The 26,552-nt window shown below is 43.2% G+C and overlaps 1 protein-coding gene across 2 annotated transcripts in view; it reads right to left on the bottom strand.

The window, feature by feature from the left end:
- Positions 1-3,062: 3,062 nt before the first annotated feature.
- Positions 3,063-26,552, bottom strand: part of LOC308291913 (dystroglycan 1-like) — a 38,191-nt gene continuing 14,701 nt past the window's right edge. For both annotated transcript variants that reach the window (XM_080734058.1, XM_080734059.1), the window contains exons 3-12: positions 23,778-24,009; positions 22,129-22,416; positions 15,703-15,997; positions 14,472-14,635; positions 13,070-13,447; positions 12,226-12,600; positions 11,303-11,527; positions 8,333-8,605; positions 4,917-5,219; positions 3,063-3,428 (exon numbers count right to left, since the gene is read on the bottom strand). In XM_080734058.1, the coding sequence (XP_080590184.1) occupies positions 3,090-3,428; positions 4,917-5,219; positions 8,333-8,605; positions 11,303-11,527; positions 12,226-12,600; positions 13,070-13,447; positions 14,472-14,635; positions 15,703-15,997; positions 22,129-22,416; positions 23,778-23,957 (2,820 nt within the window). In that variant the 5' untranslated portion in view covers positions 23,958-24,009 and the 3' untranslated portion in view covers positions 3,063-3,089. The remainder of the gene's footprint in view (positions 3,429-4,916; positions 5,220-8,332; positions 8,606-11,302; positions 11,528-12,225; positions 12,601-13,069; positions 13,448-14,471; positions 14,636-15,702; positions 15,998-22,128; positions 22,417-23,777; positions 24,010-26,552) is intronic.

Genomic DNA, 26,552 nt, shown 5'->3' with positions numbered 1-26,552 from the left:
GTTGTTTAGCCGTATGGACAGTACCTGTACAAGTTAATCACTTGAGCCCAAAGCAGCCATATTCGGCAAAAATAGCCTGATCTACAAGCTTAAAACGTGTTGCATTTACGACTTGTAGAGCTTGTAGATCGGGCTATTTCTGGTTAAGAGATTTGGTGCAGACAGTGAAGCCTCCTATTCTCCAAGACTACAGCGTTTAAGTGTTTAATTTGCTTGTATCAAAGAAAGCGCCTGGATTAAAGCAAGACCCGCCCACGGGAGCTTGTGATTGGCTTAACAGGAGGTAGGGTGCGCTCCGCTGTGTTCACTTGGACCGCGCAGAGGTGGCGAAAGTCGGGGACGGACGAAGATTTACTATTCTGGCCCCGTGGTTTACAACTCGAACGGCGCCGAGTCGGCTCTAGTGGACTTCGAAGCGCTCGACATGGCGACATGGCTCCTCAAGTCTGCTTGTGACGGTGCGCCTCCGTCGTCTCCACCGAAAACAAGCGCTCCTTTACAAGAACCTGCCTCAATAACCCAGGTGCTGTTTTGATACACGCATTTAATTTATAAGCCGGCACACGGAAACACCTCGAATCCTTTTTACCTTTCAAAGTGGCTGTCGTGAAAAGGCTTCCATTGTGTGTCCCCTGCTGTGTTAAAACCACGGCCGAGCCATCGACCCCCCCTCTCTCTCTCTCTCTCTTTATGGCCGGTGTGTGTGTCGGTGTGTGCGTCTCCAACGCAGACTATCACCATGGTAACGCCGCGGCCAGTCATGTCGTTTCAAAGGCAGGATCAGTGGGTACACACGCACACATACACACGCACGCACTCACACATAAAATAATGAGTGGTTATTATCCGCTTTGTAACTCAATTAGACTACATCTACAACTGGCATGATCAGTGGAACTTTTCCGCTTTTTCTTCGTTTTGATCGATTAAAAGAGGAAACCTGTAAAGTTGAGTCATGTTAAAAAGAAACCAACGTAAAAATAACAATGATATTCTTCTTATTCTCCTTCTCCCTATTTGAGTACCAGTTAACTTTCTCCCAAGACACTAACTACACTTTAATGCGCGAGGTTGAGCAAGAGTTTGCGTACGCTGTGTAGAACCAAAAGGACCCTTACAGATCTGTAACTCAGGGCGCTCTTTTCGACCCGGCAAAGAACCGGTTGGGGTTCTTTCTACCGCCTATGGGATGAACCCTCAGAGGTGAGCTTTTCCACCGAGAACCCAGTTGGTTTCCGAACCGTAAAAGTTGGTTCAGAACGAGAACGGGAACCACAAAATCCTTGGTTCAATCTGGTGGAAACGCAAGCCGGTTCACAAGAACGAACCAACGCCCCAAACAGAATTATTGAATGCTTTAACTATTGAAAAATAGCAGATATACAAGCTCACAGCGCGGCACCGAGTGCCGCGCTGCGAGCTTGTAGATCTGCTATTTTTGAAAAAGTCGTAAAAATGTGTGCAAATCTTTGAATACAAGTATTTTCAAAGCGAACGTTTGTAACTCAAATTTTGCTTCTGGGTGGTCCCTGGAACTTAATATTTTGACATGGGGGTCCGTGGCCAAATATATATAATTTTGGGGGTCCTTCACATGAAAAGGTTTGAGGACCACTGACATAGTAGTCTCTCAAGAACAGACTAACTGAGCTCCAGTTAAGTGAAAAGAACCTTTTCTTTGACGATGGCCGGCCGTTCCAAGAAAGTTGAACGGCACAGGTTCTTGAACCAAAAGGTTCTTTTGGTGGAAAAGGCCCCTCAGAGAAGTCTACAAATTGAACCAAATGGACGTCCATTTGGTTCAATTTGTAGACTTCTCAAGAGTTATGGTGATCCTTGAAATTAAAACGTTCGAGAACCACCGGCATTGTAATTGTATAGCGGAGGATGTGAAGTCCACGTACCAACTCTGACAAAAGTGTGATAAAAACATCGGTTCCGGAAACAGTTCCAAAAAGGTGATACTAGTACCGGAACCGGGGGGAACCAACCAACATTGAGGGGAAAACGCAGACACCACCCAACCCGAGGACTATAATAAATCAAGCCTAAGAGAGTGATGCTGAACTGGGTGTAAAAAGAGTAACGTTGTCGAAGAGGAAAGTAGCCTTCGCAGTCTGGCTGGTCGTCATGGTGATGATCGCTCCAAGGCCCTCCTGTCTGTCCGCACGCAGCCTGCAGTCCTTTCTCTGCTTCCTTTTATTAGTTTTCTATACAATAGAAACAGTACATCATCGATGAGGAGAATGTGATTCTTCTTGGCAATAACAGATAAAAAAAAAAGAGAAAGGGAAAAAAACAAACAAACAAAAGATGTATGCAAAGAACTGGAAAGCGAGAACTGAAAGATAAAAAAGAAAAAGAAAAGAAAGAGAAAGAAAGCACTAGTGGCGTAACCAACCGCTTTTTCCTTGTCCGCTGCTTTGTCCTCAGTGTGTGTTTGTGTGCGCGGCTGCGCGCGCCAGTAGTTAAGAATTGTACAATACGAGTATCTTTATGATGGTCAGTCACGTGTATGAGTAATGGTATTTATTGTTGCCTGCTCCTCTACAAAGAAAGTCAAAGCCGTCTCGTCGAACGTTAATGTAAAATTACTCTTGTTGTGGAATAGTTTTTCGGTTTTTCTCTTCTTTTTCGTACAAACAAGCACCCCCTCTCCCCCCGCCCGCCCCTCCCCTGCCCCAAATAGAATTATTGAATGCTTTAACTATTGAAAAATAGCAGATATACAAAGCTCACAGCGCGGCACCGAGAGCCGCGCTGCGAGCTTGACATAACCACTGACATAGTATTCTCTCAAGAACAGACTAACTGAAAAGGACCTTTTCTATGACGATGGCTGGCCAGATTGCTGACATAGAAACATAGGGTTTTTCAAAAAACCTTAGAAGGATTCAAGACACTTTTCACGATTTTTCAAAAATAGCAGATCTACAAGCTCGCAGATCTGCTATTTTTCAATAGTTAAAGCATAAAATAATGATACACAATAATGTGTACCCGTTCTAAATGGGTTTAAGTGCTCCCACCCCCCCGCAGCTTCCCCCTCCCCACCCCTCCGAAAAAAGAAACTAATTGGGGAGGGGGCGTTAGGGAGGCACGTAGGGAGGAGGTGACCGGTACGAGGTCATGTTCTTGGGCCGGGAGCCCTTGCCCTCGATGGGCACGGTGAAGGGCGGCGGGGGCTGGTAGGGCGGCGCGTTGGGGTCGTCGTCCTGGTAGACGCCGTAGTCCTCCAGCAACAGGTGGTCCTGGGCGTTGAGCAGCGTGCTGTGGGGGCCGTGGCCCCCCAGGTTGGGGTACTCGGGCGGCGGCAGCGGCGGCTTCTCCTCCTGCAGGATGAGCGGGATGCTGGACGAGGGCGGCGACTTGGAGTCGTCCAGCTCGTCGGCGAAGATGATGGGCACGCCCTTCTTGATGAAGGTGGCCTGTGTGTGGGCGGTGGAGAGAATACACCATCGGTCAGTAACAAGTGGTGGAAAGTGACTAAATACATATACTTAACCCATTTAGGCCTAACATTAGTGGATGCTTTAACTATTAAAAAATAGCAGATATACAAGCTCACAGCGCGGCACCGAGTGCCGCGCTGCGAGCTTGTAGATCTGCTATTTTTGAAAAAGTCGTGAAAATGTGTGCAAATCTTTGAATATCTGTATTTTCAAAGCAAACGTTTGTAACTCAAATTTTGCTTCTGGGTGGTCCCTGGAACTAGATATTTTGAGATGGGGGTCCGTGGACAAATAAATATCATTTTGGGGGTCCTTCACATGAAAAGGTTTGAGAACCACTGACATAGTAGTCTCTCAAGAACAGACTAACTGAGCTCCATTTAAGTGAAAAGGACCTTTTCTTTGACGATGACTAGCCAGATTGCTGACATAGAAACATGTTTTTTTCCAAAAAACTTTAGAAGGATTCAAAAGACACTTATAGAATCGGGTCAAAATTCAAATTTTCAAGATTTTTCAAAAATAGCAGATCTACAAGCTTGCAGCGCGGCACTCTGTGAGCTTGTATATCTGCTATTTTTAAATAGTTAAAGCATAAAATAATGAAACACAAAATGTGTACCCGTTCTAAATGGGTTAAGGTAGGGTAAGTGATTTCATTTAAATCAAATAATAACAAAATGGGTCTATGTTCTGATAGTTACTATAGAGTGTTTGGTCCATATTTGGACTTCAGCCTTATCCCCTGGGAGGAGAAAAAAGTAGTTTCAGTTGCTCCACCATTGGTACATCATTACTAATTACTTTGTTGATTTTGGTTCTTATTACAAAACATATATTACCCACATCAGCCCTATATACATTACATTTCGGCCATTTGAAAATAGCCGATCTACAAGCTCACAATGCATCACGATGGGACACATTGTGAGCTTGTAGATCTGCCATTTTCAAAAGAATGTGTATCTGTGAAAAGCTTTAAATGGGACAGTCTGCTTAATGAGTGCCTTTACTTTTGGTACTTTAAGTAATTTAAGTTTTGCTCTTACAGCATGTCGAGGGCTTGGAGTGCAAAGTTCGTAAGAGACATTTTTGGTGAAAATGTTGTATGTTTTTTTTTTTTTTTTTTTTATAGTTTTGTACCTTTTTATGTATATAACTATTAAAATATAAATTCTGTATTATTCTGTATAAAAGTACAGACTGCTTAAACATGTTGTTTCTAATCAAATAGTTAGTCAATCAAAATAGTTTTAACAACATTTGACATTTAACAACAAAACAACATTTTATAGCTCTCCTGTAAAACTGTGAAAATGTCACATACGCCCTTTGCACTCCAAGCCCTCGATGTAATCTATAATGTATCACAGGGCACAGAGACGAACAACATAATGTAGTGAAAATAAAGTGACATATAACCAATCATCACATCATAATAACAAAATAAAATGTCCTTCTCACCTGCTCCTCGACGGTCATCTTGCCGCGGCGTTTCTTGCGGTAGCAGACCATGGCGGTGACACCGGCCACCAGCAGCAGGGCGGCCACCACCACGGCGGGGATGACGGTGTGCAGGTAGACGTCGTCCGTGCGCGGGTCGTGCACGGGGATGGTGGTGGGCGTGGGGGGCACGGCGGGCACCACGGGCACCTCGCCCGGCGGCACGAAGGTGTAGCTCTGGCAGCGGTTGGTGCCGCGCACCGAGATGTTGATGGCCTTGAACTCAGGCTCCATGGCCTTGGCGAAGGCCGGCTTGGGCTTGCCCTGGGGGGAGGGAAGCAAATTATTAGGGGTGTAACGATACATTTTAATAGCGATTCGATACATATCACGATACATGGTTGACGATATGATACATGGACGATATTGGTTCATTCATGGCGATACGATACGATTCGATTCAATTATTTAAAATCTATATAGTAACTATTAAGCAAAGAAAGTAAATCTGTATGAAAGGTGTGGATAGTGCAGGTTTTTAAGGGAAACATGTATTATTATGGATATAAATAAGTAAACACAGTGATTATCTGCCAAATAGATGGACATTGTATATTGACAAACCTGCACCTTGACATGAACCCAGAGATTACACACATTTATCGATAGATATGGAAAGGAAAAGTAATTAAACACCTCCTTTCCTTAAAAATGCTAAATACAATTCACAAGTAGGTAGTATCGATACAATCGATTCTTTGCACTTCTGATTCGATACGATACAAAATAAAACAATACGATTCAATTTTAGCTGTTTTCATTTTGATATACTTCGATTTTTTAAGTTAAAAACTATATTTCAATACAGTTACTATATCGTTACACCCCTACATATTATAGATTGATTAATTAATTCATTGAAAGTTGATAACTCATATCAATCGATTCATTGATAAGCAGCGTTTTTCTTTTTTAGGACCAAAAGGAAAATTCTTGACAAATAATTGCCTTGATGTATATAACAATAACGAGCATCAACGAACATCAGCTGGTTACAGACACATCTGACCTCTGCAGTTCTCTAAGCTAAGTTTAATTTCTCTCCAAAAGACCTTGAATGTGATGGAATGTGATTAAGGATTACTGTAATTTTGGTAAGCTCACATTTGATAATCACCAACACCATGTCTGTAACCTTTTCATTTAATTAAACATTAATTATAATCATCTAACTATTGATTTACCGAATGTCCGTCCGCCGTCTGACCGTCTGTCTGCATGCTGACATCACTGATACTAAACAGTGTCGCCACCATGGCAGGAATTTCATGGCGGCCATGAAGGCCATGGCCGCCGTTGCCCCTCAATTTGGCCTTGTGCCCCTCAAACCAATGGCATGACTTGAGGCCACAGTGGCCTTAATGCCCCTGTACCATTGTCTTTGTCTTTCTCTTGTCAATATGTAGATAGTAGACACACCTGTGTCTCTTACTTGTCATGTAGACACATGTCTTTTGTTGAGATTGTTTACTTCCCTGAGTCCCCATCTTTAAACCAATCCAGTGACTTTGAATGGTGCAGGACTGAGCATGTATCAGATTGTAAATACCATCATTTATCTATTTCACTGCAGATTAGGTCCCTAACCCTTAAATTCAACAAATTATTTCAATGGACTAAAATCATGTTTTATTTGATGGCATTCTTGCCCTGGCATTTGGCCTTTGTGCCCTCAAAAAAAATGGACAACACCAAAGGCCAAGTGGCCTTAACTCAGTGAATGCCACTCTTTATTCAAAATCTACAAAACTGGTGCCAGCCATTTTGCTTAATTTTGCCTTTTTATGGGGGCCAAAATCATATTTTGTACTTAAATTACATATATAAATCTATGCTTCTATCGAAAGCCACACTACCCCTCTTACAAAGGAAAACATGTATATTTATATATATATATCCTATCATTAGATTTGGGCTTCAATAGAACATGTGTAAGATGTCTTGATCATCATCATATGTGTGTGCTGTGATGGGCCCTGTGTGCAATCTGGAGTGCAATACCATTTGAAAACCACCAGAGGGTGGTCTCCTACTATCTGATCAACTAACAGAAGAAGGAAGAAGACGTCCATCTTTTTTTTGGTTTGGGCCTGTTGTTTACATTTTGGCCAGGCCTTTTAGCTAGCATGCTAACACACTTCGGAACCCTGGCGATCGCGATCAAGGATAGGTAGAGAAGAATGGATGGCACCGCTGGAATCCTGAGAATTTTCTGCGTTTTTTGAGTACTTATAGTTCGTCAGGGATGCACGGGAAAGTGTATAAACGAACGTTTTAGATAACATTTAAACGGCCGGAACCAATCTTCGGCTATACCGATTTTCCGCCGGACTGTGTTACACTGGTGCTACAGTCAAATCGGCCGTATCGCTCAGGTCACGGAGGCATATGGCCAACTTCTAGAGCGATTTTTTTGAAATTACAATTATGAAAAAATGATAAAACTTTTGATTAATTAAAAAGACGTAAAAGACGTTTATGGCACCGAGGTCCAAAGACGTATAAGACGTTTATGGCGTTCAGTGAGTTAATAATGCCCAACTGACATCAACAAAGCCCTACTGACATCACTGACTGACATCACAGACTAGCTTGGACACGGAACACCATATATAAAAGAGTGCCAGCCAGCCAGACGGATACACCGGGCATTGCACAACTGGACATGGATGGTGACTATTCTGCCCAACGGGCACCAGTCTGGGTTCTCCAACATTACTTCTGAGACTCTACATTCAATCCCTCATCGCACACCCCCGGGCACAGGACTAATTTAATTTAATAGGATAATTTCTTAACCCATTTAGGCCTAGAACTATTGAATGCTTTAACCAGTGAAAAATAGCAGATATACAAGCTCGCAGCGCGCTTGTAGATCTGCTATTTTTTTTAAAGTCGTGAAAATGTGTGCAAATCTTTGAATATATGTATTTTCAAAGCGAACGTTTGTAACTCAAATTTAGCTTCTGGGTGGTCCCTGGAACTAAATATTTTGAGATGGGGGTCCGGGGCCAAATACATATAATTTTGGGGGTCGTTCAGATGAAAAGGTTTGAGAACCAATTACATAGTAGTCTCTCAAGAACAGACTAACTGAGCTCCAGTTAAGTGAAAAGGACCTTTTCTTTGACGATGGCTGGCCAGATTGCTGACATAGAAATATAGCTTTTTTCAAAAAACCTTAGAAGGATTCAAAAGACACTTCAATCGGGTCAAAATTCTAATTTTCACGATTTTTCAAAAATAGCAGATCTACAAGCTCGCAGCGCGGTGAGCTTGTATATCTGCTATTTTTCAATAGTTAAAGCATAAAATAATGATACACAATAATGTGTACCCGTTCTAATGTGTACCCGATTCTTCGTTAACATCCCTACCGTGGGGTCTGAGATGCGGTTGCTGAGCGCAGTGATCTGCTCCTTGGGGCAGGGGCTCTGCGGCAGGCTGTTGTTGGTCCACTCCACCACGATGGAGCCCTTCTTGATGCTGCGCAGTGTGACGGTGCTGGTGTTGCGGTCGCCCAGGGCGTACGACAGCTTCTTGGCCAGCAGGATCTTCCTGTGGACGTCCAGCGACTTGGGGTCTCCGTGGAAGCGGGCCACGAACACGGCGGCGGGCTTGTCGGCGGCCGGCCAGCGGTTGACGCGCACCTGGGGTGGAGCGATATGAAGAAAATTAATACAATATCATGATCGTTTTCAAAGCCGTTATCACGATACACGATCTTATCACGATTCTTTTTCATGTTGGTTTTTATGGTTATTTTTCAAGTTACTTAACAGTACAACCACCTACATGGTAACAAAAACTAAAAGGAAAAGGAGTAACAGACCATTTAGACCAGTGGTCCTCAAAGTGGGGTCCAGGGAGTCTCTGGGATCCTTTTGAGAGGTGTAAATTTGACCCTTACAAGTATGTAATTCTGACAGTATACAAATGAAACCAAATGGACCCGTGTCAGAGTTAAGGGGAGACCATGATATTTTAAAGTTTGAGAACTACCGATTTAGACCAAAATGCAGGTTTAAATGCAATCTGCAATGAATCGCTTTATTAACAATTCAACAGGATATCTTTTATAAGGCTCCCTCATTGTATCACGATTATAAGATATCTCTGAAGAAGGTAGGGGTGGGCGATACTGGAGAAAAGCATTATCACGATATGCTTCATGCAGTATCACGATACACAATATTATCACGATACTGTTTTATGCGAGTTTTTAGGTTTATTATGATTATTAGACCCACACATATATTCTATAGATAATCTATTCATTTGTATGCTGCAGATAGAAAGATATATAGCCTAATCTATGATTTTTTAATGATAACATTCAGATTTTTGATTAACAATTATCATTTTTTTACCTCAAAATATTTACTAGTTGGTGTGATGATGGTTCAGGTCATTCAAATGGGTCCCAGAAATGTTTTATGGGTTCCCTTAAAATGTTTTTTGAGTTTTGTGAGCTTGTAGATCGGCTATATTCAAAACAATTTGGCGGGACCTCTCTGGGGGTCTCGACCCACAGGTTGACAACAACCCATGCCTTACCATTGAAACTTGAGGGAAAACAAATTACCTTATGACCAACCAAAGTCAGGAGGTTTGTTATGATACAAGCTTTATGTTTAGAGAATTACTCACTCATTATCATCCTAGCTTTTCGCTTTTCTACTAACAATAATGGCATGGTTTTTATAACTAAGCCAATTATGTAATAGACGCAAAATAGACGCGACGATTTCACCGCGATTCGCGACGACACACGCATGCATCAATGGTGAAAACATAAGCACTTTACAAATAGCAGCAAATAGCTACTTGTTTATAGTTAATAAAAACAGAAGCATGGATTTACAAGGTGATCTAAATCATCTCATCAATACTGCCAGAACACACAGCTATGGATGAGACTCCAGCACAGTTCAGCTTTGCAAGCAGTGAGATGGCTGATAGCGATAGCAGGACGGATAAGTAGTTTGCGTCCTGTTAGTTTAATGCATCCATTGTGAAAAATATGCTTCAAAGAATGCAGGCCAAGCTGCATCACTGCTTTTAAGTCCCGTTAAAGTGAAACTAAATCGTGGACCACTGTGCCGTGCTCCTGCACACACAGTATCACAACTCAGTCAGTGCTGTAGACACTCTGTAGCCTGTCTGCGTGCTGCCCGGGGGAGGGGCTGTGAAAGCAGGGGACAGATCCTCAAACTATATGACACGTTGAGCCGCGACACGTTATAGCTTGTAGATCTGTTCTTTTTGGCGAATTACACCACCGTACTATAGAAGTATAAATTAAGCAATAGAGCTGCGACTCATGGAACGTGCACTCGCTGTATATCCAGAGCCTTTTCTAAATGACTGTTTGTATCACGAGAGAAACGATATTCTGAAATGGCCTATCGTGGCAAAGCTGTATCGCCGAGACGATAATTATCGCCATATCGCCCACCCCTAGAAGAAGGTATAACGTGGAGACATTGTATCGTCCCAGGGCAGGAATTTCAGGGAGGCCACGAAGGCCATGGCCATCATTGCCCCTCAGTTTGGCCTTGTGCCCCTCAAAAATATGGTATCCCCTGGCCTCAGTGACCTTAATGCCCCAGCTGACTGTACCACTATCTCTGTCTGTCTTGTCATAGACACCAGTGTCTTTTGTTGAGATTCTGAAGACTCCCCTGATACCCCAAATTTAAACCAATCAAGTAAATTTGATTGGTGCAGGGCTGAGCATGGGCTCAGCCCTGCACCAATCAAAGTTACTTGATCAGATTGCAAACACCATTAATTATTTCACTGCATATAGTACATATTACATTTTACATCATCAATTCATTCTTTCAATGGACTGAAATCTTGTTTTATTTGATGGCCTTCCTGCCCTGGCATTTGGCCTTTGTGCCCTCAACAAATGGACAACACCAAAGGCCAAGTGACCTTTCCCCTAAAATGACGAAATTCTAGGCCTCAAATATCTCTATTTATCACAATATCCCCCACCCCTACACCAGGGGTTCCCACATTTTTTGGCTCAGGGCACCCCTATACATATTATTTTCATTCGAGGCACCCCTACATTATGTTCATAAGTTTCACTCCCAACACCTTATATTTATAGCATATTGTAGCGATTATGTTGTGGGGAAAACATTGACATAATAGCCATTTTGGTTAGAAGTTAGAACTGTCTGAAAATAACAAGTTTAAAATGATACTAAATATATTTTGAAGTGTCCAAATAAATTCCAAATATCAAATTATCTCGCGGCACCCCTGGACTGCCGTCACGGCACCCCAGGGTGTCACGTCACCCACTTTGAAAACCCCTGGACTACACTCACCTCAAAGGCGTCCATGATGCTGCGGCCCCCCTTGTCGGTGGCCAACAGGAAGTACTCGTGCTTGCCCTGGTGGGCCTCGTCGGGCAGGCCGTAGAGCAGCTGGATGGTGCTGTTGAACTGGATCCAGGACCCCTCGCTCACCGCCTCCTTGGGGGTCCGCTTCAGCGTGAGGCGCAGGTTGTCGGCAGTGCCGTCCTCCCGGTCGAAGAAGGTGTCCGGGGGGATCTTCAAATGATCAAATCAAATCAAGCTTTATTTATATAGCACGTTTACAAACAGTCAAGCTGAAACAAAGTGACTGTACAACATTAAAAACGCAGGCAATACAAATCATCAAAACAAATAAGGGACAACAGAAACAAAACATGCAAGAAAAAAAAAAAAGATTTACTCTAAAATGCAGTTAAAGGACAACTTTAGTTTTTTACAACAAGGGTTCATATTTTAGATTGTAATTAAAGAATATAAAAGATGAGTGTTAAATTGATTTCATTACTTCTTTCTATTGTTTTAGAGATTCTTATTTCAGTGGTTGGGGGCATGCGTACAAGTGGCTAAATATGTCATTTTACATAGAATAAGCCCATTCCCAAGATACAACGCAACCTTTCATGGTTGGATGTGACTTGGGGGCTAGTAGTGTTACTGTAAATAGCAATAAAGAAACTGCTGGCTTATTGTGTCTAAAAAGACATATTTAGCCACTTGTACGCATGCCCCCATGCCCTACATTTTAGCACGGTAAACGCGATAAAACAATAGAACAAAGCAAATGAAAACATTTTAACACTCATCTTTTCTATCTAAAATATGAATCCTTGTTGTATAAAAACAAAGTTGTCCTTTAAAATAAACTCTAAAATGAACAGGGAGCCAGTGAAGGGAGGCAAGGACAGGGCTAATGTGTGGGCGTCTTTTAGTACCTTGACCTCGAAGTAGGTGCCGACCCAGGCGTCCACGTAGTCGATGGCGTTGGAGATGGAGGGCTGCTGGTTGTCAGGCGCGGGTGCGGCCGGGGTCAGGGCAGCGGCGGCGGTGGTGGTGGTGGTGGTGGTGGAGCGTGGCGCCGCCGGCTTGGCCGTGGTGCTCTTGACCCGCGGCCTCTTGGTGGGCTTCTTGGTGGAGGCGGTCTTGGGCTTGCGCGTGGTGCTGGGCGGCGTGGGCACGGCCGTGGCCTCCACGAAGGTGGGCCGCGTGGCCGTGGGCTGGACGCCCCCGCCGGGCACGGAGCTGGTGGTCCCCCCACTCAGCACCCGGGTGGGCTGGGGGGGCCCCAGAGCTGGCGTGTGGCCCGCCATCTGAATGAAATGAATTAATGAATTAATGAAAGTCTTTATTTTGAACATGTTAAAAAATTTGACAATGTCAAAAAATATATAATAATAGATACAATTAAATAAAAAAATAAAAAAATAATAAAAAACAAGTCAAAACCTCACTGGCAATGAGAAAAAGAAAACACATTTTTCATGTTCAAAAAGTAGTAGGAAGAAGTATAAAACTTATTTAATCCTACTCCATCTTACTTTTTTTTTTATTGATTGATTATTTTATTAGACAAAAATGGAGAACAGTACAAGTATACAGTGTTTACAGTGTTTACAGTGTCATGCTTTGATGTTTGTATCTCATATACCAAAATGGTATGAATTTATATAAACTCATGAGTTTTTATATATTTCTCAAAAGCAAAAAAGCAAAAATCCAAAACAACTGATAATATACACCATATATGTATACTCTAATGTTTTTTTTATTTTTTTATACCTGATCCCGCAGCCGTATGGTGGGCTTCACCGGGAGGGGCAGGGGCCCGCGGACGGGCGTGGCCGAGCTGTCCGTGGCCGGGGCGATGGCGGGGGAGGTCGGCGTGGGGACCACGCGCACGGGGGGCTCGGGGTGGGTGGTGGGGGGCAGCAGGGAGGGGACCGGGGTCGGGGTGTTGTACAGCTGTCTCCTGACCCGCTTGGCAGGCCCCGTGGGGGGCTTCTTGTTGACAATGTGCCAGCCCACCACCGGGTAACCCAGCTGGGCAGACATGGAGCCATCCTTAGCAGGCGACTGGACGCTGCTGATGTCTGGGATGCTGCTCTGGTCCAGGGAGCAGCCCACCTTCCATGACAGCAGAGCACCGTTCTCCACCACCTGGAATCAATCAATCAATGAGTTTGTTAAGAACATTAAAGAATAAAATACAAAACAGAAGAAAAAACAACATTAACAATGTCCGAAAAGCAGTAGGATGAAGTGAAAAATGTATTAAGCTCCTACCCCCCTTCTGTCAATGAAATTTTCACAGCATAATAAAAGAAAATCTCAGCTTCAACTCCTACAAGTTGAATTTCATACTAAAGGATCTCAGCCTGCAATCTCCTAATGTTTGTACTTAACTCAACCTCTGCCAAAAAAATACCCCTTTGTACCCATGCCCGAGAAACCCGAAGATTTAATAAGCTTTCATTTAAAAAAAAAATTATCGAGGTGGAACTAAAATAGGCCGGAACTAATGCTCTGTGATCGGTTTCTACACGGACACATTATTGAGCGGACCAGTTAACATTGAGACCGTAAACCGGAAGCGGCTGTCCGTCCTCTATCCTCTATTCGTTGGCTTTCTGTGTAAACACGGCAGCTTACAGACGGAGAACTTATGGATCAATTGAAAAAAAAATAAAAGGATTTGAGAAGCTGATGGAATACGCGAACACACCATGCATAGCAGTGTTCGATCACGCACGATGGGAACTGGATTAGCGGCCGCTTTAACAGGTAGGAGAAGCCAGCAGTGAAAGACATAGAAAAAACTTCGGGCTCCTCGGCCGTTAACTACGAATGAGTTAATATACCATGTCAATGTTTTGTAAGAAGAATCATTAAATATATAAATGCTGCTACAGTAACACAATAAATAGAAGAATTTATGGATTTGAAGCTGTGATCGGGAATATCGGTATCGGCAGATACTGATTCCTGTTGATTGGTGATCGGTATCGGCCCCAGAGATCGCAATCGGAGCATCTCTAATATTGTAACCTCTAATCTTTATCACCGAACATCTTTTGTATATTACCTGGTAATAGCCTGTTTCTTGCTCTAAACATAATCAGTGCAGTTTTGTATTCAACAAGGTCTTATGGCATGTGATTGTTAAAATCAGTATGTTTCTCACCTTCTTGGCGTTGCCGGGCCCGGCCATGAAGGCGGACATGTCGAACAGCCGGTTGTTGACGACGGGCGCGGCGCGCATGTGCTCCAGGGGCACGCGGGCGTAGCGCCTCATGGCCGCTAGCAGGCCCACACGCTCCTCGGCAGCCATCTTGGTCAGGTCAGCGTCTGGTGGATAGAAAACAGTACATCCGCCGATGAGGAAATGTGATTCTTCTTGGCAATAACAGATATCGACAGTGGTTTTAGCTCAAGACCCAACAGAGAAATTAGACGTTTAAACAGCAGTTAAACAGCAGATCTACAAGCTCAGAACGCGTTGCGCCGCGTTGTGAGCTTGTAGATCGGCTATTTACACTTCTACTTAAATATTTGTTTTCTAATTTATGGAATTTCTTCGATTTTTAATTTATTTATTAATGAAATTACTTAGAAAATCTTAGCTTTTTGGGGAACAGAAAAGGTTTTGAAATAATAATTCATCAAACGTTAACACATTTCGTGCCAGCTTTTTTGAATTAATCCAATGGTTTAGTGCCATTGTTCACTTTCATTGTTTTTAGCGTGTTTTCCAACGGCGACTTGTGCTCCCTGCTCTGTTCTGAAGCACAGGGTGGCTGTGCTCTCTCAAAAACATTTTGCTCCCTGTTGTTGAAGCTCCGCCCAGGCACCACTATACACTGTGTGGAAAGGAGCACATGGCGCTGTGGAGAGCTAGAACTAGAGGAAATCTCGTTTTTTTTTTTGCAGAAGAAGAATTGAACCGGATGGAGTACATACAGAAATAACCCAGAAACAAAACAGACTAGCTGTTTTGTGTCTGGGTTAATTCTGTATGCATTCGTCTTAAAACTGACCACAGATATAAAAAGCTAGATGCAACATTATTGTAGTCCGGACTTCCTGGAAAAACGAAGGGACTGCTGCCAGTCAAGTGACTATTGGCAAATCCCAGCACGTCTTTTTTCCGGGACTTATCAATCCATCCATTTCCTGATGTTGCGCGGCTCAGCTGTTCTTACAGGCTGCGTACGTAAAGACCCGCCCCCACTTGCCTCTGATTGGCCTAGCAACTTCCGTTTGTGTGACACACGTGGAAGCGATGCACACGGATTCCCTTGGTATGCATATGCACCAGAGCCGAAGGAGGCGTCTACCTTTCTATGTCTATGACTGAGACGTCCATGGCACGAAATGTGTTAATTTAAAATTACTCAAAAAAAAGATTACTGTACCCAGGATGACGGTGAGCACGGTGACAGGCTCCTCGGCGGTGCAGGTGAACGGCGGTAGGCCTCCTCCTCCTCCTCCTCCTCCCAGGTCGGCCTGCAGAGCCAGCAGGGCGGGCTCGGCGTCGGCCCGCTCCTCCGGGTACACCTCCAGGGAGAAGACCGTCCTCTGCTGCCCCCCGGAGGACGCGGAGAGGTGGTGCACGCCCTTGTCCTGCTCCAGGGCCACGCCCCGCAGGAGGCAGCGCTCCCCGTCCCAGGACAGCCAGGAGGGGAGGGCCTGCTTCCCCAGCCCCGTGAGCTGCAGGGGGACAAGAGAAGGACAATATAAGACAATAGTTTAACTCTCAGGCTCTGCTTCCCCAGCCCCGTGAGCTGCAGGGGGAGAGGAGAAGGACAATATAAGACTATAGTTTGGGATGTCCGGGACCCCTAGGGGGTCCTCAGAGTAACTACAGGGGGTCCTCCCAATCCCTGAGTATAGAAAGTCTTTTTCTCCACTCTTAAACACTTGAACCCTAGTGTCCAAATTCTGAGAACTTTAGCCAAAAATAGCAAATCTACAAGCTCACAACACACAAGAATTCTATGTATTTGTATGTGTTCGCTTTAAAAAAAAAATATATATATATATAAAAATATTCAAAGATTTGCAAAAATGTTCATGATCTCAAAAATATGGTGGCGCTACAACAGCCCAATTTGAGCAATTCAGGGCAGACAGAGGCTCTTCCTTTCATGTAAACGGTCCAGTGATGCCCAAGATTCACGGGACAAAAAAACAAAGTAATCCCTCGCCTTTGGCAGGGATAAAAATAACAATTATTCTTTTGGATTATTGAATGTAATTGCTAAAATAATCGCAAAGAAATTTAATCAATGGTTGTAGACCTACATTCCATACGGCTGGTTAAATGTACGAACAGGAAGAACATGGGTGCAAGCTCCTATTCACACACTGATAACGGTGAGACACACACACACACACACACACACACACACACACACACACACACACACACACACACACACACACACACACACACACACACACACACACACACACACACACACACACACACACACACACACACACACACACACACACACACACTATTGAGTTATTACCATATGACAGGATATGATTGCATGCATCATCACACTACGGGACAATAATAATCTCATTTCATTGGGAACAAATTGCCCTACCAGTCGGCTGTGGTGAGAACCTGAATGCTAAAATACTATGAATCAGTACAGGCCAGGGGTCTTCAACATGGGGTCCGGGACCCCTAGGGGGGTCCTCGGAGTTACTACAGGAAGGCCCCAAATCTTTGTGTCATAGGATAATTATTTGACAAAAATAGCTGATCTAGAGGTTTGGTGTAGAGGTAAAAAAAAGAAAAGTATTGACGATTTAGGTTGTTAAAAGCCTTAAAAAAACAAAGAAAACATTAACACGAATCCAACATAGACAAATGACAATGCTGTCAAACACGTCTATGAATCTATCTATGCAATCGATGAAAATCTCCAACACAATTTTATACAATAAATAGTGGGGGGTCCCTGCTTTATCTCCCTCTCAGCTAAGGGGTCCTTGGCCTGAAAAGGACCCCTGCATTAGTCTAAACATTTCTACTGTACACCAACAGCCACAGCAAAAAAGAAAAGAAAAAAGAGCTGACAAAATGTATTGCTTACACAAATCTAAGCCTGTAGACAACTAAAGGTGACTGAAAATGGTTTGTTTGTTTGTTTCATTCATTCATCCATCCATCCACCCACACACAGTGTGTGGGTGGACACATATTTTTACAAAGAGCTTTTTATAAAAACGAAGCAAAGAGGTGTGCATGGCAGTGTTGATTTCGTCGACTAAAACTATGACGAAAAATGTTTGTCGACTGGGTTTTTTTCACTGACGAAAACTAAATAAAAACGAAATAAAAATTAAGCTGTGATGACTAAAACTAATACTAAATATATTGACAATTTCGTCAACAAAATAAAAACTAGACTAAAACGTTAGGGAGGGACTAGTGGAGAAGAGAGTCATTTTATGTTTGGTTGCTCTCATGTGTTGCGTGCTGAAAATAGCCGATCTACAAGCTCACAACGCGTCTCGCTGCGACGCGTTGTGAGCTTGTAGATCTGCTATTTTCAGCACACAACCAAGTGTAAAATCAGTCATGCCATCAAGACCTGCCAAAATACATTTTAGTCAACTAAATCAACTGTAGATTTAGTCGCCGAAAATCTTATGATATTTAGTCGACCAAAATTAGACTAAGACTAAAACTTTTCAGGTGACTAAATTATGACTAAAACTAAATTACAGTATTTTCTGGACTATAAGGCGCACCTGACTATAAGGCGCACTGTCAATGAATGGTCTATTTTCAAACTGTTTTCATATATAAGGCACACCTGACTATAAGGCGCACATAATAGACGCTACCGTTGCGTTATGCATCCAACAGATGGAGCTGTGCTAAAGGGAATGTCAATGTCAATGAATGATCCATATATAAGGCGCACTGGACTATAAGGCGCACTGTAGTTTTTTGAGAAAATTAAAGGCTTTTAAGTGCGCCTTATAGTCCGGAAAATACTGTACATTTTATTCAAAAGACTATGACTAAAACTAAATCTAAATTTGCTGTCAAAAACAACACTGGTGCCTGGATAATGGATATATTGTCTGGCCTACTGGTGCGCCCGCCAGACCATGCGTGTCAAATGGGGTGGGAGTTTATCAGCCCCAATTGGGGTTAGCATTAGTGTCAGGCAGGGGGGAATTCTGTCTCCAAATGGATTTAATTTATATATATTTATATATATATGGATAACTTGTCTGCTCAACTGAGAAAAAAATAGCAGATATACAAGCTCACAGCGCTGCGAGCTTGTATGCCGCGCTGTGAGCTTGTAGATCTACTATTTTTGAAAAATCATGAAAATTTGTGCACTCAGTGAACATTTGTAACTGAAATATTTGCTTCCAGAAGCAAATATTTCAGTTACAAATGTTCACTGACACATCATATTTTCATCAGCAGCCAAATACATATAATTCTAGGGGTCCTTGACATGAAAAGGTTTGAGAACCACTGACGTAGAAACAAGCGTTTTTCAAAAAACCTTAGAAGGATTTAGAAGACATTCATAGAATCGGGTAAAAAATATTCAAAGACTTGCACAAATGTTCAAGATTTTTAGTGCGGCACTCTGTGCCCTGGCATAAAGCGTTTCCAGGACAAATAGATATTCATTTGGTGGACCTTGGGTTGAGAATGTTTGAGAACCACTAGAGTAAACAACATTTAAGCCCAAATAACACCTTTAAAAACAAGCCCCAAAGAAACCACAGCCGCCAATACAACATGTGCAAGGCCAACGTCGCTTACTTGGCAACACTGATTGTACTGAAGGCCATTTCTGTTCTCTGGTGAAAAATAAATCCACATTCCTAACAGAGTTTAAGAAATGCCATGATTGTCAGGCAGATGGACATAAATATGGATATCGTTATTGTCAGGTCACCTTGTACCGGATGTCCAGAATAAAGGAAATGGTAAAACAAAACAAAAAGACTCTCGCCCGAGCAGGAGACAACATGCTTGCAAGAAACCCAGCCTTGTTCACTCCCAATTGCATTGGATTTGGAAAATGTCATACTGCATTCCTTCCTTGTTTTGTGTTTTGCAAAACCAAGCTCATTCAAATCCCAATAATGATCTTACATGCAGTAGAAGTTCCTGCCTTAATGAAAACTTGCAGTGGCTGCCAAAGTGAAAAGTGTAGGAATGGAACATAAGAAACCCAAACGGGATCATTTTTTTATTTTATTTTTTTTCTCCTCGCAAACGATCCCTCAAAATGTGGTTATCAGACACTCTGTAACAAAAGATATGCAGCGCCGTCGCGGAGGCAAGGATATTTTACAGTTCAACAATAAACGCTATTGTTCCAAAAAGTACTTCCACGGTGCAGCGAGACTGTAGAACTCACAGTGACTGTCTAATCTTCGGCTTAAGATCTCTAAACGATCCATTCTGTTGTGGTGCTGCTGGCCAAAGTAAAAAATAACATAAAAATGTTTGACTCATTACCTTTAAAAAAACTTTTCCAAAAAAATGGCAGATCTACAAGTTGAAAACGTGTCCCCGTCGCGATGCGATGCAAGATCGCAGATCAGCCATTTATTTTCTGCAAAGAGATTTGCATTCATAGTGTTTATTTAGGGTTTTAAGCAGTTAAGATGTTTAAACTAATGGCACTTTACAGGATTTTATTAAGATTATGGTGGCTGGCTGAGCAACGCAGCACCTTGTGTGACCTCATCTCATGTGACCACACATGGAAGCAGACGCAGTCAGCTAAACATGCAGAGGTAATGGACCAATGGTTTGTTGTGTCTGGGAAGACACCTTATACAGTATATAGATCAGCGCTACTCAACCCGCGGCCCGCATGCGGCCCGTCATGACCATACCAATAAAAATATGATTTTTCTAAGCCTGTCAAAGTTAACGCGCAACGCAAAATGCGGTGATGTTTGAGCCTCGGTGGACTCCGTAGTCAGGAAGCGAATACAGTCAATGCACAGAGCACAGACAGCAGTGCGGAGATGCTGGCGGCTACACTAGATCTATTGTACAACGAGACGGTCAGACAGACAAATCTGCGGAGATTTTGCAGCAGACAACCACAGTCGGGCTCACTGGAGTGGAGACGCATGACGGCCGTGCGATATGAACGCTCGCGACCGTCATGTTTTAGGCTAGTGAAGACGTAGTCCTTGTCTGTGCTTGTCTCTGCTTCCGCGACTCGGCCAGTCAGCATCGACAGACAGTGCACACATTCCAACAGATCGTAGCAGCCAGGGAACTATGCTTGTACCCCAAATGGGGAAGTTTTCTCATGCCAATAACGCTCCTTTTCATTAATAGGACGGATTTAAAATAAATAGACGTTTATACTTATTATTCAATCACTCAAACCCCAGCATCCCTATTCTTGGGAGACATTCACCAAAAATAGCCGATCTACAAGCTCACCACAAGATGCATTGTGAGCTTGTAGATCGGCTATTTTTGGTTAAGAGTTGTTTGTTTTATGGAAAAATAACTCAAGTAAAGTTCAACTCAGCCAGTTGTACTGTACTTGTAAAACAGTTTGATGCTTTGAGCTTTGTAATTTAAACACAACTAACTGCTCATTGAAGGAGATTGACCAAAAATAGCCGATCTACAAGCTCCAATGCATCTTGTGGTGAGCTTGTAGATCGGCTATTTTTGGTGAATGTCCCCCAAGAATAGGGATGCTGGGGTTTGAGTGATTGAATAATAAGTATAAACGTCTATTTATTTTAAATCCGTCCTATTAACTCATTCCCTGCCAGGCCCGATAGTCCCGAGATTATTCCAATGTCTTTCCCCGCCAGGCCCGATAGTCCCGAGAATTAAAAAAAAAAAAAAAAAAAAAATTTTTTTGACCCCCAAAAATGGAGTAGGCATCATAGCAATCGCGAAATTGCATGTTTAACCCCCATAGCAACCCCATCTTTCAAGCATGGCAGCCATTTTGGCAGCCATCTTTGTTAAACATAGTGGCTGTTATCTCATGAATGCCTGAACGGATTTCCATTCGGATTTTTTTGTTTGAAAGCTGTGAGCAATGTGGACACACGTGGTGCATTATCTAGGCATGGGTGTGCATGATCCGTGCACACCCAATTACATGGAAGTCTATGGAGACGAATGGCAGGTGGGAGTACGGAGGTATGTTAAAATGGCGGTCAATGTGTTAATGAAAAGGAGTGTTATTGGCATGAGAAAACATACCTTTACATTGCCAAAGTTCACTAGCCTTGCATACCCAGACACAGGGGCGGTTACAAAACGATTGAACCAGTTTTGTTAATTTTCACTTCACATTTTGTGAATAAAGCCTAATTTGATCAAATTCGATAATTTCTTCATTCCATCCATAATCTTTTGGTTCAATGAGGTTTGGCCTGGCTTAAATAGATGGAAATGTGGCTATTTTCTGTGTGTTTCCTTAATTATTAAGCTTGTCATGAAGCCTGTTACAAAATCATTGTAAACGTCCAAAATAGGACCGTCATTTTTAGGTTGCGGCCCTTTGGACTTTTGGTATTTTGCTGAGTGGCCCCTGAGCCTTCCTAAGTTGAGTAGCCCTGATATAGATGAATGGTTCAAAACCTGCCAAAAACAATGTTACTGCATCAAAGGTCATCAACAAACCATACTATAAACGGGTCAAGCATAGGCCAAATAATATAAGAAAACGGGAAATAATTCCGGACAAATTGTAGACCTTTGAGGACTACAACAATGACGTATAGTGGTTTCCGCTCCCGAACGGATCAAACCCAGAGAAGTGAAGGGATCCCAGGTTACTCACGTGGAGGTCGTTACAGCTTCCGTTGGCAGACATGGAGAGCGGAACCCTCAGCTGGAAAACCTGTCCCACTACCGCGGCCGACGAGTCGGGGATGCCGCCGGCGCCTGGGGCTCCGAGCAGCGCCGTCGTCGCCGCCGCAGAGGAGGAGGAGGAGGAGTCTGGTACGGGCGGTGCGGCGGCGGGCGGCCGCGGCCCCTCGGCGATGGTGGCCGCTGCAGCGCGCAGCTCGGTGAGGACCGAGGAGTGCATGGAGGCCTCCAGCTCCACCACCAGGGGGAGCAGGGTCTCCTGATAGATAAGATAGAATTGTTTTTATTAATATTAACATGATGCCCAGCCCGGACGGGCTCACAAGGCTCACAAGATTAACATAAATCAAAATGCACCACAAAAAGAATACATTGATAGTCCAGGCTGCGAGTTATACGGATAAATCGACACATAGTGTTTTTATAACTGTGACGATAACGATGATTTTTGAATGTTTTTTTGGGGTTTTTGTTTTTTTTGCTCGCCATTTGTTATGTCCATGAGTTGAACACCAAGGACTTCCAACATAAAAGGACTTATTTGGGGTTGTTTAACTGTACTACCTTTTTTTTTTATTGTATTGACTATACTTGTACTGTTCTCCATTTTTGTCTAATAAAATAATCAATCGTTCTCCAAAGCAAATGCCTAGCCTTCTCTATGAATTCTCCCTAAAACAAAACATTTTCTTAGTGAACAGCCAACTTCACGTCCAACATTCAGACATCCAAAACAAATCTGGATTCAATTAAAATAATTACAAATAAATAATTTCTACAAAACATCATATAGTGGAAGTGAACAAACAAAGAACTTCCTTCACAGGTGTTACCGATGATTCCAATGAAGGCTCTGTTCCGTTTATTGTATCACAGTGGTTCTCACATGTTCTGATTTCAAGGACAGTGAACATGTACAACATGTACAATGTCAGCACACAGGCTCTGTTTGACCAGAATGGAACAGAGCCTTTAGTTAGTGTCATTGGTAACACCTGTGAAGGAAGCAAGGAAGGGGCCCAATTAGCCCTATTCACGCCCCACCCACTCAGCATCCCCCTGGTGCTGAAGTCACGTTTTGAAGGGTAAAACCCTGCTAAAAGCCAATAGAGTTAACACAGAAATCGCAAATTTAATGCAATTTCCGAATAGTAAAGTATAAAATACGGCTAGCATGATCAAGAACACAAGATAGTAAAAGGCACAAAGCATTCTAATTTACTTTACCGTTCGAAATAATGATTTGTTGGCTTTAAGTCCAGCTATTTCTGTTATAGTTTCCCCTTCTAAACTGACATCAGCACCAAAGAAGGTCTCAGCAAGAACAGTCACCAACGTCATCTAGGCTCCATGGGTGGCGGGTGGCCACGTCCGGTGGCCACCCAAAATAACATTAGCGTCTATGAGCACTTCGTCACTTCCGCCACCCAAAAGTGTCATGGCGGCGTCCCATGGTGTGCCAAATTCCGGGTGTTGTCTGTTCCTGCCTAACCTTCCTTGATCAGCACCAGGAAGTTGCTGAGAAATTTGCTGAGTGGGCGGGCCGTGAATAGAGCTAATTTCTTTTCAATATGGCTACTGTGCATAGAGCCTATTCCCAGGGTCACAAACAACACCCACCTGCTGCTGTTGGCCCCCTGGTGGTGGCAGGGCGTGGGCGCCCCGGGCCAGGGCTAGGAGCAGCCCCAGGAACAGCCCCCGCAGCAGGGGCGCGGCAGCGGGGAGGGTCCGGCAGCAGCTCCTCCTCCTCCTGGGGGGGTCCACAGCACAGCTCCAGGGCTCTCTGTGCTCACAGTGCATCGTGACAGGCCTGGCCCTCTAGAGCTGCTCACCAGCCACCCGCCACCTACAGCTGAGATGATCACACAGTACAACAAGTTAGGTGACGGTTAAAACCATTTAGAAGTAAAACGTATAGAATCGGGTCAAAATTCAAAATTTCACGATTTTTCAAAAATAGCAGATCTACAAGCTCGCAGCGCGGCACTCGGTGCCGCGCTGTGAGCTTGTATATCTGCTATTTTTCAATAGTTAAAGCCTGGCCTCTAGAGCTGCTCACCAGCCACCCGCCACCTACAGCTGAGATGATCACACAGTACAACAAGTTAGGTGACGGTTAAAAACCATTTAGGCCTAGAATTATTGCATGCTTTAACCAGTGAAAAATAGCAGATATACAAGAGCTTGTAGATCTGCCATTTTTGAAAAAGTCATGAAAATGTGTGCAAATCTTTGAATATATGTATTTTCAAAGCGAACGTTTGTTACTCAAATTTTGCTTCTGGGGGGGTCCCTGGAACTGCATATTTTGAGATGGGGGTCCGTGGCCAAAAGAATATCATTTTGGGCGTCCTTCACATGAAAAGGTTTGAGAACCACTGACATAGTAGTCTCTCAAGAACAGACTAACTGAGCTTCATTTAAGTGAAAAGGACCTTTTCTTTGACGATGGCTGGCCAGATTGCTGACATAGAAACATAGGTTTTTCAAAAAAAATCTTAGAAGGATTCAAAAGAAACGTATAGAATCGGGTCAAAATTCTAATTTTCACGATTTTTCAAAAATAGCAGATCTACAAGCTCGCAGCGCGGCACTCGGTGCCGCGCTGTGAGCTTGTATATCTGCTATTTTTCAATAGTTAAAGCCTGGCCTCTAGAGCTGCTCACCAGCCACCCGCCACCTACAGCTGAGATGTACACCAGTACAACAAGTTAGATGACGATTAACCCATTTAGAAGTAAGCCATTTACCATGCGAGGGAGTGGGTTGTTGGCTGATTTCACTGTTTCAGGGTTGTGGCACGAGGCGAAGCCGAGTGCCAAACAACAGTGGTAAATCAGCCAACAACCCATAACCCTCGAATGGTAAATTGCTTTTCTACCACTTCTACCATATAAATGAAAGAAAACAGAGTTGTAACTTGCAAGGTTATTTAGTTATACGACTGCAACACAACAGTGGGCGGGGTCCATGAGCCAACTCAAGGTTGTTGACTGATTTACCACTGTTTTAAGCGAATCAGAATCCAGCATCTGAACACGTACAGAAATAATTTGGCCTTGCTCAAACTTACTCTAGATTGGATACTTTTTAGTACCACATTTAGTAACACTTTCACACCATTCTACCCAGGTCCTTGTAGTGGAAAACCTGGCACAAGTGGGCGGTGTGGTGTGGTGTGGTGTTGGGCCTGTGGAAAAGGGGCTAATGTCCCAGCTGACTGAACCACTTCCTCCTCTGTCTCTTTCTTGTCAATATGTAGACACACCAGTGTCTCTTTATTGTCATATAATCCCTAATCTTTCAATTCAATTAGTTATTACAATGTGACTAAAATGTTGTTTTATTTGATGGCCTTCCTGCCCTGGCATTTGGCCTTTTGTGCCCTCAAAAACTAGACAACACAAAATGCCAAGAAGTGGTAAAATGACGAAATTCCAGGCCTGCTTGTCAAGGTCTGCTTACCAAGTCATTGCATTTTGGTACGGTGTGTTTTCTCCTCTTTGGAAGTGTTATCAAAATGTCATACTGGATGTGACGCTCGCTAAAAGCATATGTTTACTATCAACAGGAGATTGAAGCTGACATTTCCCATGTCAAATAACTAGCTTTGCCTTAGAAAGATAGCGGACGCCGTCAGGGTCAGTATGACGTTCGGAATGACTCTGGACCACAAGATAAACACCATCCTGCCTTCCTCTCATCTTAGCCGATGAGACCTGTCATAATCGTCATCAACGCCTAGAATTATTGAATGCTTTAACCAGTGAAAAATAGCAGATATACAAGCTCACAGCGCGGCACCGAGTGCCGCGCTGCGAGCTTGTAGATCTGCTATTTTTGAAAAAGTCGTGAAAATGTGTGCAAATCTTTGAATATATATATTTTTTAAGTGAACGTTTGTAACTCAAATTTTGCTTCTGGGTGGTCCCTGGAACTAGATATTTTGAGATAGGGGTCCGTGGCCAAATACATATCATTTTGGAGGTCCTTCACATGAAAAGGTTTGAGAACCACTGACATAGTATAGTCTCTCAAGAACAGACTAACTGAGCTCCATTTAAGTGAAAGGGACCTTTTCTTTGACGATGGCTATAGCCAGATTGCTGACATAGAAACGTAGGTTTTTCCAAAAATCTTAGAAGGATGCAAAAGACACTTATAGAATCGGGTCAAAATTAAAATTTTCAAGATTTTTCAAAAATATCAGATCTACAAGCTCGCAACGCGGCACTCGGTGCCGCGCTGTGAGCTTGTATATCTGCTATGTTTCAATAGTTAAAGCATAAAATAATGATACACAATAATGTGTACCCGTTCTAAATGGGTTAATGTAATAACAAATTGTGTCACACATGGTATTCTGTATCTAGGGAGAGACACCACCATATTTAC

The sequence above is a fragment of the Nannobrachium achirus genome (genome assembly GCF_963921795.1).
Source record: "Nannobrachium achirus genome assembly, chromosome: 9".
In the NCBI taxonomy this organism is placed as follows: domain Eukaryota; kingdom Metazoa; phylum Chordata; class Actinopteri; order Myctophiformes; family Myctophidae; genus Nannobrachium; species Nannobrachium achirus.
Note: the sequence above shows the minus strand (reverse complement) of the source record. Positions and strands in the feature narration are given on the sequence as shown.